General features: G+C 30.0%; 1 protein-coding gene, 1 non-coding gene and 1 pseudogene across 5 annotated transcripts; 1 reads left to right on the top strand and 2 right to left on the bottom strand.

Annotated features, from left to right (window-relative positions):
* Positions 1 to 619: 619 nt before the first annotated feature.
* On the top strand, positions 620 to 779 carry LOC137838926 (U1 spliceosomal RNA). The gene has a single exon (XR_011085567.1). It is a non-coding gene; the product is annotated as a U1 spliceosomal RNA (small nuclear RNA).
* Positions 780 to 1,640: 861 nt separating this feature from the next.
* LOC137837599 (silicon efflux transporter LSI2-like) lies at positions 1,641 to 12,685 on the bottom strand. Of its 4 annotated transcripts, none has more exons than XM_068646630.1 (7): positions 12,424 to 12,685; positions 10,071 to 10,164; positions 9,665 to 9,766; positions 6,432 to 6,512; positions 4,850 to 6,126; positions 4,555 to 4,744; positions 1,641 to 2,226 (listed from the first exon to the last, which is right to left on the bottom strand). In XM_068646630.1, the coding sequence occupies exons 5-7, from the start codon at positions 6,017 to 6,019 to the stop codon at positions 1,964 to 1,966; spliced, it is 1,623 nt and encodes a 540-aa protein (XP_068502731.1). In that variant the 5' UTR covers positions 6,020 to 6,126; positions 6,432 to 6,512; positions 9,665 to 9,766; positions 10,071 to 10,164; positions 12,424 to 12,685; the 3' UTR covers positions 1,641 to 1,963. The 4 variants fall into 4 exon arrangements, with proteins under 4 accessions (XP_068502731.1, XP_068502732.1, XP_068502730.1 ...); XM_068646631.1 differs by having other exon boundaries at positions 10,076 to 10,164; XM_068646629.1 differs by lacking the exon at positions 9,665 to 9,766 and having other exon boundaries at positions 12,424 to 12,683.
* On the bottom strand, positions 10,180 to 14,410 carry LOC137838789 (uncharacterized; annotated as a pseudogene).
* Positions 14,411 to 15,164: the final 754 nt, after the last annotated feature.

The raw sequence follows: 15,164 nt of genomic DNA, 5'->3' as shown, positions 1-15,164 counted from the left end.
GGATGTTGTGTGTATATATATTGTGTTGCTTGTTTATATATTATTTAAACTTGTAGAAATATTAGATTTTGATGGTTTAGTATTTAAGTGTTTTTTTTTTATGTTAAATAGGATTTTGAATATTATGGATTGCGTTTTAAATGATATTGTATGATGAAAATGGTATGGAATTGAATTCATACATTTGGGATAATGTATGGATTGATGTTTGTTGTGTATTAAGTATTGATGCCTATGTGGTAATAGAGGTGTTTGAGCTTCACTGATGATCTAAGTGACATAGACTAAGATATCAGGTGGTGAGAAGCTAATGGGGGAGTTCATGCACACCGTGACATATGAGATGCACGACTTGGGTTGTATTGAACTTACCCTGATCCTTTCTATTGGATTTGCTGATAATCTTTGGGTTAGATGTTAGTCTCTGGTAGGACTTACTTAATACGCGTCTTCCAGAAGGCGTTGTTTGTTGAATATCTTGGATGTGTAGATCCATGTGAGATCTATGTGATTGTTTTATTGTTGGGATTTGAAGAAGATTGAATAATTGAGAAATTGATCATGTAATTTGGTTTTCTCTTTTGATTTAATTGTGTATATTCTAAAACTTTATTTTCACTAACTTACCTGGACGGGGTCTATGGTTGATCACGAAGGCCCATGGCCTAAGACAATAACTTTCATTTCACATTGGAGGGGTACTGCAATAAGGTCTGTAAAAAACGGCAGAGCCTACGTCATAATTTGTGACAGTGGAGCTTGCGTTCGCGCAACTCCTTTAAGAAAAAAATAACTTTATTTTCACTAGATTACCCTTGTTTTTCTTGTTGTGTTTGAACTGCGACGACTGTACTACGTACACGAGCAGATGATCATACCGGTGTTGGAGGTCCCGAAAAGCTTTCGGATGTTCTTTTGAACTTTATATTGTAAATATTTGTATTTCTATAAGTCTTAATTGTGTATTAGGAATGTTTTGAAAAACTCTAAGCTTGTATAGAAATATGTAAAACCTGTATTATAATAGTTAGATATATTTTTGGGGTGTTCAATTCTGAAATTGCTTTTCAAAAATGGAATTTTGATTTTCAAATTCTATTATAGAATTTCATTTTAAATTTACTTTTGTACAATGTAATTTTTCTAATTCTAAATTGTATTTTTGGGATGAAGGGTATTTCTGAAATTTTAAAAATATACAGGTTCAAGGTTAAAAAAAATTGGGTGTAGAAATAATTTGCCAAAGGAAAAAAGACGAAGGCCCATTAACACACCTAATAACAGTTTTGTTATTGTATTATTATATTCAGGTATGAATGTTATCAACAACAAAAAATCTTGAATAATTTTAGTAGTTCATTCTTTTCCTGGGATAGCTTTTAAAATTGTTTAAATGTTTACTATTACAAAAAAAAAAATTATGAAAACTTATTTGTAAGCTTTGTCCAATTTCTTTTTAGGGTCTAATAGTTTATTACGTTCTCAAAAATTTCTTATATCATTGTGTATATAATTTATCAGCATGAGTAAAATTTCGGCTACACGAAAAAAACTATCTCCAATAAAAAAAAAAGAGTAACGTTTAACTTATTTTTAATGATAATTACACTGTCATAACATTTATGAATTTAACAAACTTATAATAAGATGATATAAAATTTAAGAACATAAAAGACTCACAAAAAGCATCTGTTTATGTGTCACAGTTGAAGATGACTAAATATCTAAATTTAAGCAGTGTGACCATTAACATGTGTTCTAGTAGTCTTTTGTTTCAAAGTTGAAACATAGTAATATCCTTGAACAACTATTTTTAAGTTACATGAATGATCAGAAACACAGAAAACTGGTTACTGTTACATATATTTTTCCAAATACCCTAAACCACACTGCAATAAACTTATTTTGGATCTGTATAAATATCTACGGTATGAGTGTTATTGTTAAATGAAATTATTTATAATCATCTTATGAGTGTCAAACCAATAGCAGTGATTATAAGGGTTGAAGGAAGACCAAATTTGAGATGGTTCCAGAAAGTTAAAGTGTATGCAATGTTAGGAGCACGACGAGCTTGTTCACACACTATCAAGTTTGCAGCTGATCCCAAAAGTGACAAGTTCCCTGCAACTGTGCTCGCCCAAGCCAATATCAGCCATGCTTTCTTCTCACTGTCTGCAGAAATTGCAGCAGCTGAGGCTGCAACTGGTCCTCCAAGCAACAGAACTACAAAACATGAACACAATACATAATAAGATCAAAGTGAAAACTATGGGAGAAGTACAACCTTAACACATTTATTCTTGGTATGAAACTTCCATGTTCTTTGAAGGTTCTTTATAACTTATTGTTTAAGGATTATTTCCATGATCTACTTATTATAAAGCATATAAACCTTATTTACAAATTATATTGAAAATGACTTTGGTTTATAATATTTTGGTTCATTGTCTATGTTATGTTGAATTATTAACTAGTGTTTCCATTCTCTGTATCCCTTTATGCCATGAAAAAAAGTTCATTTACTCCATGATTTAATTTAATTTATTAATATTAATATTATGATTTAACATAACTTAATTATAAGTCTTAAAAACACAATTAAAATCTATATTTTTACAAGGAAAAAAAACAAAAAAAAACACTATTAACCCAAACATTGATACCATTTTTACATTTTCATCTATTAATCAACAATTAAAAAGAGGAGTAATATTATTAAATAAAATTATAAAAGCAAACATTGATAATATCATTGAGAACTAGTCATAAACTAAAATCTACTTCATCAGTAAATAAGGACATTTTATATTTATTTTATTAAGAAATAAATGTATTTATAATTATTTTTATATTTATTATATCATGGTAAAAATATATTTTGGTATATTAGGGAATTGGTAAAATGTGATGCTAAATTAACTAAGAGTACAATTATATTTTACCTAGATAAATTTATCATGTTGATAATATTAATAAATTCAAAAGATAAGTTGTTAATTGACATAAAATCCCAATGTCATCTAAAAAATAGTTACTTTTTTCACATATGAAAATTCAAAGAGAACTTTGACCTTGTTGTGTGAACCATTATTGTTGCAAAATTCCTAGTAACCCTTTCCAATTTTGCGGAATACTTTGGTATTTGTGAAAATAAAAGTTAACAAGGATTATAATATTACACATATGTGTATATTTTAAAATTCAAAAAAAATATTACACATTATTTGGATATACATATTTAAATAAATAAATCTGGAAGGATATTTATTGAAATAGAAGATTTATCGTAATATATATGTTCTAAAAAATAAGTTAAGAGTCTAAGTTATATTAAAATTAAACCCTATTTTAATTATTAATTATTACCAAATTTGTAAAATAATATTTCTTTAATGATTGTGGAAATTTTGCTTATTACTAAAGGAAATGTGATTGTGTAAATATTATGTGTATTTCTAACTTTTTTTATTAACAAAATAATGAATAAAAGATATTTTAATAATACTCTAACCTGTTACAAAAAGATAATTTATGTGTATGCGTAATTCCAAATAAAAATAAAAGGTCAACAAGTCGTATCATAATTAACAATGTCTATTTCCAATAAAACCTTAAAAACAGTTTTATTATTTTATTTCTTAATTTAAATTTACTAAAATATTCTTTTAAAATTATAATGAGTCAAATTCACTTTAGTCATAACCGTAACCCATTTATTGTGAACGGTTTAGAAAATTTAAGACTTTTCAACTCATTTATTACATGAATCAATAAAATGGTGACTATTTTGAGAATGGAGAAAAGTCAAGCATCATGAGTCAAATTGAATAATTTATTAAAAAAAAACAAAAAATCACATAGAAAATAAATTTTTGATCTCTAGCACTCTTTCTTTTTTAATTTAAAATTATCCAAACCTCGAACTAATGAAATTAATTAAACTATAGGATGTAGGTATTTTATGCATGCAAAATAGTTACTCGAAAATAAGATCACATACATTTGGTTATCCATCAATTGATTTTTCAAGTTTTATGTGATTTGCAAGTTTGTGCATGAACATTATCAATGTTTTCGGTTAGAATTTAATCATAGAACCTACCAATCATATAGGTTGAGCAATCTACTGATTAATACTTTTGAAAAATCAATCCATTGAAAAATGTAGTAAATTTTTTATAAAATTAACTTGTTACAAATATTAATAGTCAATCATTTACGGTTAAAACATAACATGACAACTAGTGATCTACTATTTATAAAATATACTTTCAAAATGATAGTTTGCATGTTGAAAAATCATAAAAAAACATGGGAGGAAGACATTCAATGGTATTAAAGATTTTTCCTAACCAGTTAATCACAAGCTTTTCATTTGGATAACAATAAAAGTTTTTAAAAAGAGAGTGAAAATGAGAAAGAAAATTTTACAAATTAGGTTCCTTCTTTAATATGTTAATGCATTCAACATTAGTGACAACCATGGGACACTTGGAAAAAAAAAGCTAGAAGAGAATTAGTAATGAAAATATATAACAACATAAGACATACCAGTTGGTACATTTGAAGCCACGTTTGATAAGATGAGTATAACAAGAGCAAGTATTGCTACTCCACTAGCACGATCTACTCGAGAATAAGGCTCCATGACATCCCAAAGAGCACCTGGAATTCCAGTTTTATTGAAACCATCTACTGTGATGAACATTCCGCAAAAGAATATCAAGAGTGAATATGAAACCTGTTCCAAGAACAAAGATTATTCTAAAGATTGTTTACTTTCTTGTGTTCAAGAGAGAAAGATAAAAATGGATCTTAAACAAGAGCTTGTGTTCATAAGAATTACCTTCTCTAAGGATGGCCTTGCATCTTGGAAATCAAGAACAACCAAAGCTAGAGCAGCTGAAATAGCAGTCCATGACATATTCAAACCAAGAAGCATTGCAATCAACATTCCCAATGTGATTATGTAAACACACGATTTCCATATTATATATTTCCATTTTACACTTAAACGTTCCTTTACTTCTAAAGAGTTCAAAACAGTTTCTACCACTGGTTTAACTACTTTTGCATCAGTTTTTGAAGGACTAGTTTCCTCCTTTGTCTGAGGAGGCATACCATTTGCCTCCTCCTTTGATGCATTTGAGTTTCTTGTGGAATCCAATGTGTTACTAAGAACTCTGTCAATTTCACCATCACTCACTATTGATCGATTTCTTAGAGTCTGAACTTGAGGGGAATTTGGAATATTAAAGTTTTCGATGCGTGCATTCCATTCTTGAGAGTTGAGTGAGTTAAAATGAGACATTGTGGCTGGAGAAAACTGATGGGAATTAACCTCTTCCTCAGCTGCATAATTTGCTAATGGATTCTCTTCATCCTTCTCAATAGACAACACTCTCCAATACATAACCATAAGAATTAAAGCATTCAGTACAACCCCTACAACCATGGCTGGAAGAACACCAATTAGAAACTGTCCAAATGATATTTTACCCTCAACGGCTATAACAAGATTCTGGGGATTGCCAATAGGAGTTGCTGCCGATCCAATATTAGCACTTGTAGCAAGTGCAAGCAATAAAGGATGAGGTGGGAGGTTGTGTTGCTTTGCAATTTTCAATATGAACTCTGTGAGAACAACACAAGCAGTATCATTTGTGAAAAGAGCACTTGAGACAGCAGAAATCACACAAATTCTAAAAAGTAAGTCCTTTGCTCCAAAACTTTTCCAAGAAAGCAATTTCCCTATGTATTTAAACATATCTGCTCTTTCAAGGTAAACACTGACAACCATGGTGCCGAAAAGAAGACCAAGAATTGGAAGATCAATTGCTTCATAAGCCTGATCCGGACTAATAACTTGGAAAATGACCATAAGCATTGCACCTAACAAGGACCCTGCAGTTCTCCCAATGGGAAGGAAAGGCACAGCAGGGAAAACTGCTAACATCCAAAAGATTGCAAAAGCAACAGAACCAAGGACTAGTTTTGGAACAGATGCTAATGTCATTCTTGCAACTCTTAAAGAAGCAACAATCAATTTTGTAATCAGAGACTAAAAATGTCACCTCTAACCGTTATTTCAGTGTCATATTTAGTCTGACAAAATGAAATTTCCTGAACATAAGAAATCATTTTATTAATTAATAAAAGTGCATGAAAATCAGAAAATTCAAGTGAGACTCTTAGATAAAAGTCTAATCTACTACAACTATTACTCATATAGTATGTAAATCACCAATATCAATAAAAATTAATGAAAATTGATTAGTGAGTTAAACTGAAACAACACACAAAATCATAAATAAGAACATTGATAGGCATAGTTTCATTATAATTTTAATCAAATCATGTTAAGTGCATCATGCAAACCATTACCAAAAGATAAGAAAAAAGACACTACACATATTCAATTCACTAACCTTGAAAAGCGACAATCTATCACGCCGTATGGTCCAACGTACGAAAGCTTTCACCGATTTGTTGTCCCTCAATTTGAATTCCTGCATGAAAACTATGTACTTTCAGAAACTAAAGTATTTTTGTTTTCAAAATTGAAATTGAGAAATATCAAAATATCTTATTCAATAAGAAAAATGGCATATGGAAATTGTAACATCATAAGTGTTCTTAGAATATACCTCATGGCCACATGGAAGAACGTGACACTCTCTCACCATTATATATATATATATATATATATATATATATATATATATATATCACGAACATTTATGTAACCATAAAGAATAAAAGACTTAATAATAATTTCGCTAACTCAAATGTTGAGGCACTGTAAAAAAACTTGGTTACTTTTTCCCCTCATGGGGTCATCACAAAAATAAAATTGATACCCTAAATTTAATAAACATTGAATGTACCCAACTTTGTAATTAAAAATGCATATTCTAACGTATTTATATTGGCGTAGCGTTACACCATATATACTACTTATTCAATAAATTTTAAGATCAAGTTATTGTTTGATAAGAAGGAATTTATATTAACACATTAATTAATATAAAGATATTTCTCGTACATTACATATAATATAAATTAGGAATTTAATTCATATTTCCCTAACAATATAATTAATTATGTATAAAAGTAATATTATTAAAATTCGAATTCGGAAGGGATAAAATGTTAGGCTGTTTAACTAGCATTTAACATGGTATGCTAATTATCTTTAAATTGTTATTTATATTAAAATATTTAATACTAAGTTGTAAGTTTCAATTTTATTTTTTTATGAAACTACGACCATTTTTATAGCTTTTAAATTAAAGCTTATTTTATGATGATTTTCAGTTTTAAACTTAGCTTTTTTATTTCGAAAAAATTAATTTAAATTTAAAGTTAGTCTATCACATGTCAAAAATAGTTTAAATATATATTTGTATAAAAGGTATGGATCGACTAACCGATATAATAATAATAATAATAATAATAATAATAATAATAATAATTTGATACTAACAAGATAGTGAGAATATTGACAAAAACACAATAATCAAAGTAGTAAATTATGACATTAAGATGTAACAATGATGCAGATAAAAAGGAAGTCATGGTAAAAAAAATAGTAAAAGTGTTTTAAAACGAAAAATCAAATTCATTATTTTTTGGTGAATGTAAAAAACTATTTTGAACGAGTTAAAAATTACTTCAGATTCTTTATTACCAGAATTATTTTGTTTAAAAAAAACCTAAAAAAAAACATCACCATTTTGGAAATTGTTTACATTTAGTAATGATAACTATACTAACTATCTGGCAAAATTATCAAGAGTGAGTTTCGGGAATCAAAGTAATAAAGTATCGTCATTATTCTCTGTAGCTTTAAAAATGGTGGGGAAATTACAACCAGACAAAAGGTGCAATTGTTGGAGAATATATAAAAGTGTTTATGGAAGTACAATTTATGAACGACATCTTACAAGTTTTGTTTGAAAGAATTATATATTTTGCACTTCAAGAAAATTTGTTTTTAAAAACTAGATTAGTAGTCTCTCAAATAATAAAATTAGTCCCTCATTCAATTAAATAGTACTTTATAATCTAATATTAATAAATAGCTAAACTTTGGTAACTAAAGAGCAATTCAGATTTTGATCTAAAAACTAATTTAGTTATCATTATATAAAAAAATAATTTACTCACCAACTATATAAAAATAAATGTAATTAGAAACTAATTCATCAACCATAATATATGAAAACTAATTAAAATAATCATATTATATAAAAGCTAATTCACTAAATCATATTCTAAAAGTTTATCACTATATTGATCAGAATAGTGAATATTTATTATTAAAATATTTTCTGCTTTCTCATTTACTTATTTAATCTTTCAAATCTTTATCTTTATTTCTAATTTTTACATAAATTATCAATAATTAAATTTACTTTATGCAATAATTTAAATTATTTATTAAAAATTTAAATATACTTATGTATTATTAATTTTAATTACAATTTACTTTTAAAATACTTTAAAGAAATATTAGAAAGTATGGTGAGGATAATTCTCGATTACTTAGGTAAACACAACCGAGACCACACAAGTAAGGAGAAGGGAAAGCCTTTATCAGGGGGTTTCTTAATGTACCCCATCAAATTTCTCCCTGCACCCATCAATTAGGTAAAATGACCAAAATATTCCATTTAATTTGGCATATTTTGGAAAGTTCTTTCCAGAGCATATTCTGAAAAATTTATTTCAGAAAACACATTCTGAAACATATAATATGTTCCAGAAAATTTACTCCGAAAATTTTATTCCAAAAACGTTTTCCAGAAATAAATTTTATGAATTCTGAAAAGTATGTTCTAGAAATATTTTGGAAAAAATAATCATGAAATCATTTTTAAAAGGATAAAACAATTTTTATTGAAATTGACGGGGTGCAGATAGAAATTTATTGGGGGTGAGGAAGAAATACCCCTTCATTCATTCTTCGCTTAGAAAACTTTTATCACATTCAGAGTCCAGGCCACACATGCAAGGACTAATGTGACTTACATAAAGACAATAATACCCTTATTTATATCACTTTAATTTTCTTATGAGGTATGTGAGCCGTTCTATATACATATTTTCTTTGTTTCTTATTTTATTACCCAACCAAAAGGAATGAAAAAGCTTATCTATTTTTTCTTTCATTTCCTATCTTATAAAACAATTAAAAACTCATCTCTCTTTCTACTCTATTTTTTCTATTCTATGTTTAGACCAGAGAAATGCGTTATGGCTCAAGATTTCTGACAAGTGAGATATAGATAAAGCTATGCAACAATCTTGGAATGGGTAACTACAACATCTCACAATAAGGGTATGCAACAATTATATCAATTCTGCATGTCTGGCCTGAGTAGTAAAGGCAATTTGATTTGAAAGTCTGAGAAGGTAGAAATAGTGGATTATTCTTGGCAAGCTTACTGATGTTAGGCCAGTGTAAGGGTTAGGAGGGGATGAAGAAATTATATAGAGATTTCAATTGGAGGTGATAAAGAAATTCTTAAAGGGAACTATGTTACATAGATGCTCTATGTCAAATTATAACTAAGTGTAATTGGCCCTCTATACCATTAGAGGCTGGTGGCTGACCAAAGCTGTAACAGAGTTAAAATCTACTGATCTTAATTATAACCTGCTGATGAATGTCCTGTGTAAGGAAACCAAATGAAGCTCAAATCTTATGTTTGTGCATCTAAATCAAACTCAGGCACAATTGTTAAGTGGAACCTATAAGCTGCAAAACAAAAAATGCAATAACAATAATAAAGAATTGTAAAAGTTTTTCAAGCTATGTAAAACAATATAAAAGTATGTGACATTATTCAACCACTGAATAAGCTCACAAGAGTAGTTATTATTACATTGTATTTTTTTAATAGACTACCAAGGACAATAAAGCACAATACTGCAAGTCCATGTAATAAAATACCAACCAATCACATAAATTTTTCCAAGTCTATAAAACATGCACATAATACTTCAAACTCAAGTAACTGCTGTAAACACAACAGTATAGAAAATAGACCAAGGAAAACAACCTTACTTCCCTATTATGATTCCTCTCAAAACATCTTCAATATTTGCTTCAAAACCTTACTTCTTCGCATGTTGTAGGGTGTGTTGCAGGATATGCTACACATAAAGAAGATAGTAAAATTAATATAATTGTTGCACGGGTATAGTTTGTATTTTAGACAGTAGGTACATACATAGAAACACTATATGAGGGGCGACTTCTTATGACTTTTTTTTCAAGAATTTTTAATGGGGTTTAATTCAGAAACAAATTAAAGATATCAAATTGTTGCAGAATCTTAATGTTTCGCAGTTACCATGTTATGAATTAGTTACCCTTGTAGGATTTGAAACCATGTAATCTCGTGACAATAATATAGTAACATGCTTAAACTTCCAAAACAAATGAAAGCATATACATAACATAAGTGGTGACTGAAATAAATATAACTGTGTTGAAGTATATATTTTCAAAATACACACATAAGATGACTTACAATAATTTTATACTGATCAAGGAGTCATCCCGGCCAGGAAAAGTAAGAGAAGCCAGAAAGCAAACATAATTTAGATAAAAGAGAGGAACTAAAATTGCAATGTTTGCTAACATTGAAAAGACTACTGTGTATATGCTTGTAAAATTAAATTCGGTTTGAACACAACTTTGTAATACCTTAATTATTAGTATTAACAATTTTTAATTTAGAATTTTGAATACAATTATAGAACATAATAGGTTGCATTGAGTTTTCATGTGCCTAAAGTTTATACACACTTCTCTACTAGCTAAGCCTGCATCAGTGCATTGCATTGTACTAAGTCTGCTAAGGTTCTTTGCTATTCAAGGGTACCATGATATAGGGGTGGAACCTATATAGCCTAATTCCTATACAAATGGTAACAAATATTGTGTAGTTTCATGCAACATAATCTTCGGATCCTTCCAAATCAAAAGTGATTCTTCTGTTACAAAAAAGTTAAAGGAAACATTATGCCCTGTTCAAGTTAATGAAATTTTCTGAATTTAAAGCACACTTATCAATGACTAATATTTGCCTCACATGGGTACAAGTAGGGACAAGGACAAAAGAAAATGGTCTTCCTGGACACTTTTTTTCATGGAAAGTTGTTTAAGGAATTCATAAATAGTGATCATACTTGTTGCAAGCATTGAGATTGAAGCCAACCCTCTATAACATGCCATCCAACCACCCTACCTAACCAAATTCCTCATTGCCTGCACAACATGGCAGCCATTCTCATCCCCATCCAACACTTGCATCCTTGTCTTTATGGTGTCCAATGGCGTAGTAATCAAAGCAGGCATGCCACTAGCCACTGCTGCACTTACTCCCTGAACTGCCATCATTGTCTAAGAATCTGGCCTCATTTCACTCTCATCCCCTCCTTTCTTGCCCAAGTAATACCCAACCCCACTCCAAACCACTCTCCGTGCCACCGGACAACATTGGAAGATGCATGTCAAAGTTGATATCCCAAAACCCCTATACACCCCCCTAACAAAAATTCTTGATTATTTCCTTAACGGCGTCAATCCCACTGACATATCGAGAAGATGAAATGAACTTAAACACACCATGAACCATCAAGCTCTGACTCACAGCATCAACTAGGGTCCACAGAAGTTGAGCTGCCGAGAATGCGCTTAACTTAACAGCAGCACTAGCAATAGTGGCAGCGGTGTAAGTTAAGCCACCCCAAACAGTGCCAACCTATTGCACAATCAGAGAACCTAGAAAACTAACTTGGGTTCTGTTAATAATACTCTAGGACTCTGAAGATAATTAACAGAGAGATACTTAACTCATTGGTTCACATTCTATTTAAATTCAAAGAGAGGATCTTGTTAAGAAGCCGTGGATTTGTATTGTCTTGACACAAGCATATAACCGTCTATTTTCTTAACTTCCCTACTAACTCAACAACGGTATCAGATACGGATACTACTACTTCTACAAAAACAATTTTTCAGGCCAAACATCGAAACAAGCATATTCCTAAGAACCAAATCAGAATATATATATATATATATGTGTGTGTGTGTGTGTATATGTATATGTATATATATATGTGTGTGTGTGTGTGTGTATATGTATATGTATATATATATGTGTGTGTGTGTGTAAAAGCAAAGAACGAAATGATAAATGCAAAGCACAATCACTATTCACAATCAAAATAATCAAATTGATTAAAACTGTAATATATGCTACTCACCGTAAGATTAAATCCTGAAAGACGAAGAGAAGTAGAAAATAAATTTTAACAAACAATTATCTCAGTACAATTTCAAATCTGGGAGAGATATGAGAGGAAGAAGGGAAGTAAATGATGGATATAAGGTGGGGAGAGAACCTGAGGGAGGACAGAACGACACCGCGAGGAGAGGTTGGCCAGCAGAAATGACGGTGGCTGGCCGGCGAAAGCGGTGCGAGAAGAGAATGACGGTGAAGAGAAAAAGAGAAAGGAAGAAATGAAGTGAAGAATGAAGCGTGGCTTCGCCGGAAAACAGGAAGAAGAGAGAAAGAGAACACGAAAAAGAGAGAAACAGAATGGCCTCTAAATATTGAAAGTAGCGACTATATATAAGGAAGACATGTGTACTTCAATTCATGAATGAGTAATGCAAACTTACTAATATTCAATTCAATACAATAGAAATTATGTTGCTGATAAGAGATTCCATCATCACTTTATAATGAATGTATAAATGAAACAAATATCACTTTTATAACTTTGTTTTATTACTTCAATTTATAATTATAATTTATAGACTTTATACCTATATATAGAAATATGAAGATGAATTTTTTCATAACCATTTCTTTATATAAATTATTTTCAATTTTATCTTTATTAATATCTTATTTTATTATTTTATTTTTTAATTTTAAAATTGTGAGAAGAAATATTTTATCATTTCATATAAATTATTTAAAAATAAAATTACTTTTTAAATTTTTTAATTAATGTTTGTTTTTATATGAAAACCGTTAACCTTCATTGGCTAATTCCCCACCCTTTTGGTTAACTGACTAAGGCACATTTATGGAAGACGTTAGAAAGAAAGAGCGCATACTCGCCTTATTTCGGTCTCTTTTGCTCTGTTTTTTATTTCTGTTAGTATTTCTGTTTATCATAAAACTAAAAAATGAGTTGTATTTTCGCTAGTTTTAATAGTATTTATTAAATTATTGATAAATATTTATTTATATTTTATAAAAATAAATTAGATTTATTATTATTATAATAGTTATATTATATTTGTGTTGCAGTGGCACGTGCAGTATTTTGAGGGCAGTGGTGTTAACAGGGGATTAAGATGCAAGAATCAATGCAAAGTAATTGCAAATGGTATATTTCGTATACGGATTTAACATATACTGGAATACTTGCGTTGTATAGAGAACAATAAAGTATACAGTATCAGTACTTCTCTTACACAAATAGCAAATAAGTATATTATTCTGGGTTCTTGGTTGGAATACATCAGTCCCATTCTTGAAGGAACAAATTCTATAGTTGTTAATTATGATTCAAACAATTTTACTTTTTCCAAAACAAAAATATGTTTAGATGAAAATGATTATGTTGGTTAAATAAAAACTTAAAAGGATGGGTTAAACATCAATGTTTACATTTTTTAAACAGGTATTGGGGTCTAGAGAACGATTGCTATGTTTCTTTTTTCGGTCGGTTGTTATTGTTTTTCCCTTCCTGTTTCACCCTCCTCCACTCGGTCGTCTGGTAGCACAGGCTGAAATGGTACCTGCAGAAGGCACTCCGACGATCAAGTCAGTTAGGGTGTCGGCACTCGCTTGTCAGAGTCTATGAAGCCCAGACACGGATACGGGTACGGATATGACACAGACACGAACACGGAAATACGGTTAAATTGAAAATTATAGGACACGGGACGCGGCTATGTATAAATTGTTTCTTTTTTTATTTATGGATTTTCTTAAGATTTTTATATATTTTTTTATTTAAATGATTTGTTTAAGATTTTATGATTTTATTTGAGATTTTAGTTAAGATTTTCTGTGAAATAAGGGTTTACAGAGTGAACCGCGTCCCTCCGGCGTGTCCAAGGAGTGGACTGCGTCTCCTCCGACGTGTCCTGGAAGAAGGTCATATATGGCCCATACAGCTGCGTCCGACACCGTGTCGTGCACGCACCCGCCGCGTATCCGTGTCGCCGGCGTGTCGGAAGCGCAAACGGCTCGATTTTAGTCATATCCGAAGTACTGTAGACAATGACGTACCTAATTCTTGAAATTTGTGTTATTTATATTACCTTAATGGGTCTTCGTTGGTGTGCCGGATTAGGAGGTTGACTCATGTTTAGAATTGTACTAAACAATTCTTAATTATGGATTAACTTTGTTGACTTGATCAACCCATAACCCGTTGTTATGGGTCTGTCGGCCACGTGTCGTCACGTACCTTTTTATTGTGATCGAGTAGTCGAGTTCCTGACCGACTCACTGAGTGGTCCACCGTGCTAGTATACATAATATATGATGTTTGTAATAAAATAACATAAAAAAATGTTCGGACATAAACTATTTAAATAAAATCTATGTTTCCATTTTTCTTATTCTCGATAAAAGGTTGTGGTTAAGTTTATATTATTACAAAAAATTATATATAATATTCGAAAATGCCATTCTCGTAATTTTGTTCCTAGAATAGGAAGTGAAGTAGATAGCTTAAAATAAACAAAAGTTTTATTGAAAGAGTTTGTAATAACTTTAGTAACTTTTTTGCTTCAAAAGAAATTGACTTCTTCTAACTTTTTGTTCATAAATATTACTGCTGTAAACAAGGAAAATTTGAAAGAAAAAAAAAATAGAGGGAACTTTCAAAGTTAAGTATAATTAATTAACTCGGTTTGAATGCTTCTTAGTTTAAAAAGTACAAGAAATCGCAATTGCTTTTGCCATTAAAGTTCCATAATTAATATTAGTTGTAACGTACAAGAATTATTAATTCTAAAATATATATATAAATTTTCATATTTTTTTCATTTGGATAAGAAATTTTAAAATTTTATATTCAATTTATCTAAAATAGAGAATTTTAAATTCATTATT

Source organism: Phaseolus vulgaris, chromosome 4, assembly GCF_000499845.2.
Source record: "Phaseolus vulgaris cultivar G19833 chromosome 4, P. vulgaris v2.0, whole genome shotgun sequence".
NCBI classification, from domain to species: domain Eukaryota; kingdom Viridiplantae; phylum Streptophyta; class Magnoliopsida; order Fabales; family Fabaceae; genus Phaseolus; species Phaseolus vulgaris.
The sequence above is the reverse complement of the archived record's forward strand: the minus strand, read 5'-3'. Positions and strand labels throughout refer to the sequence as shown.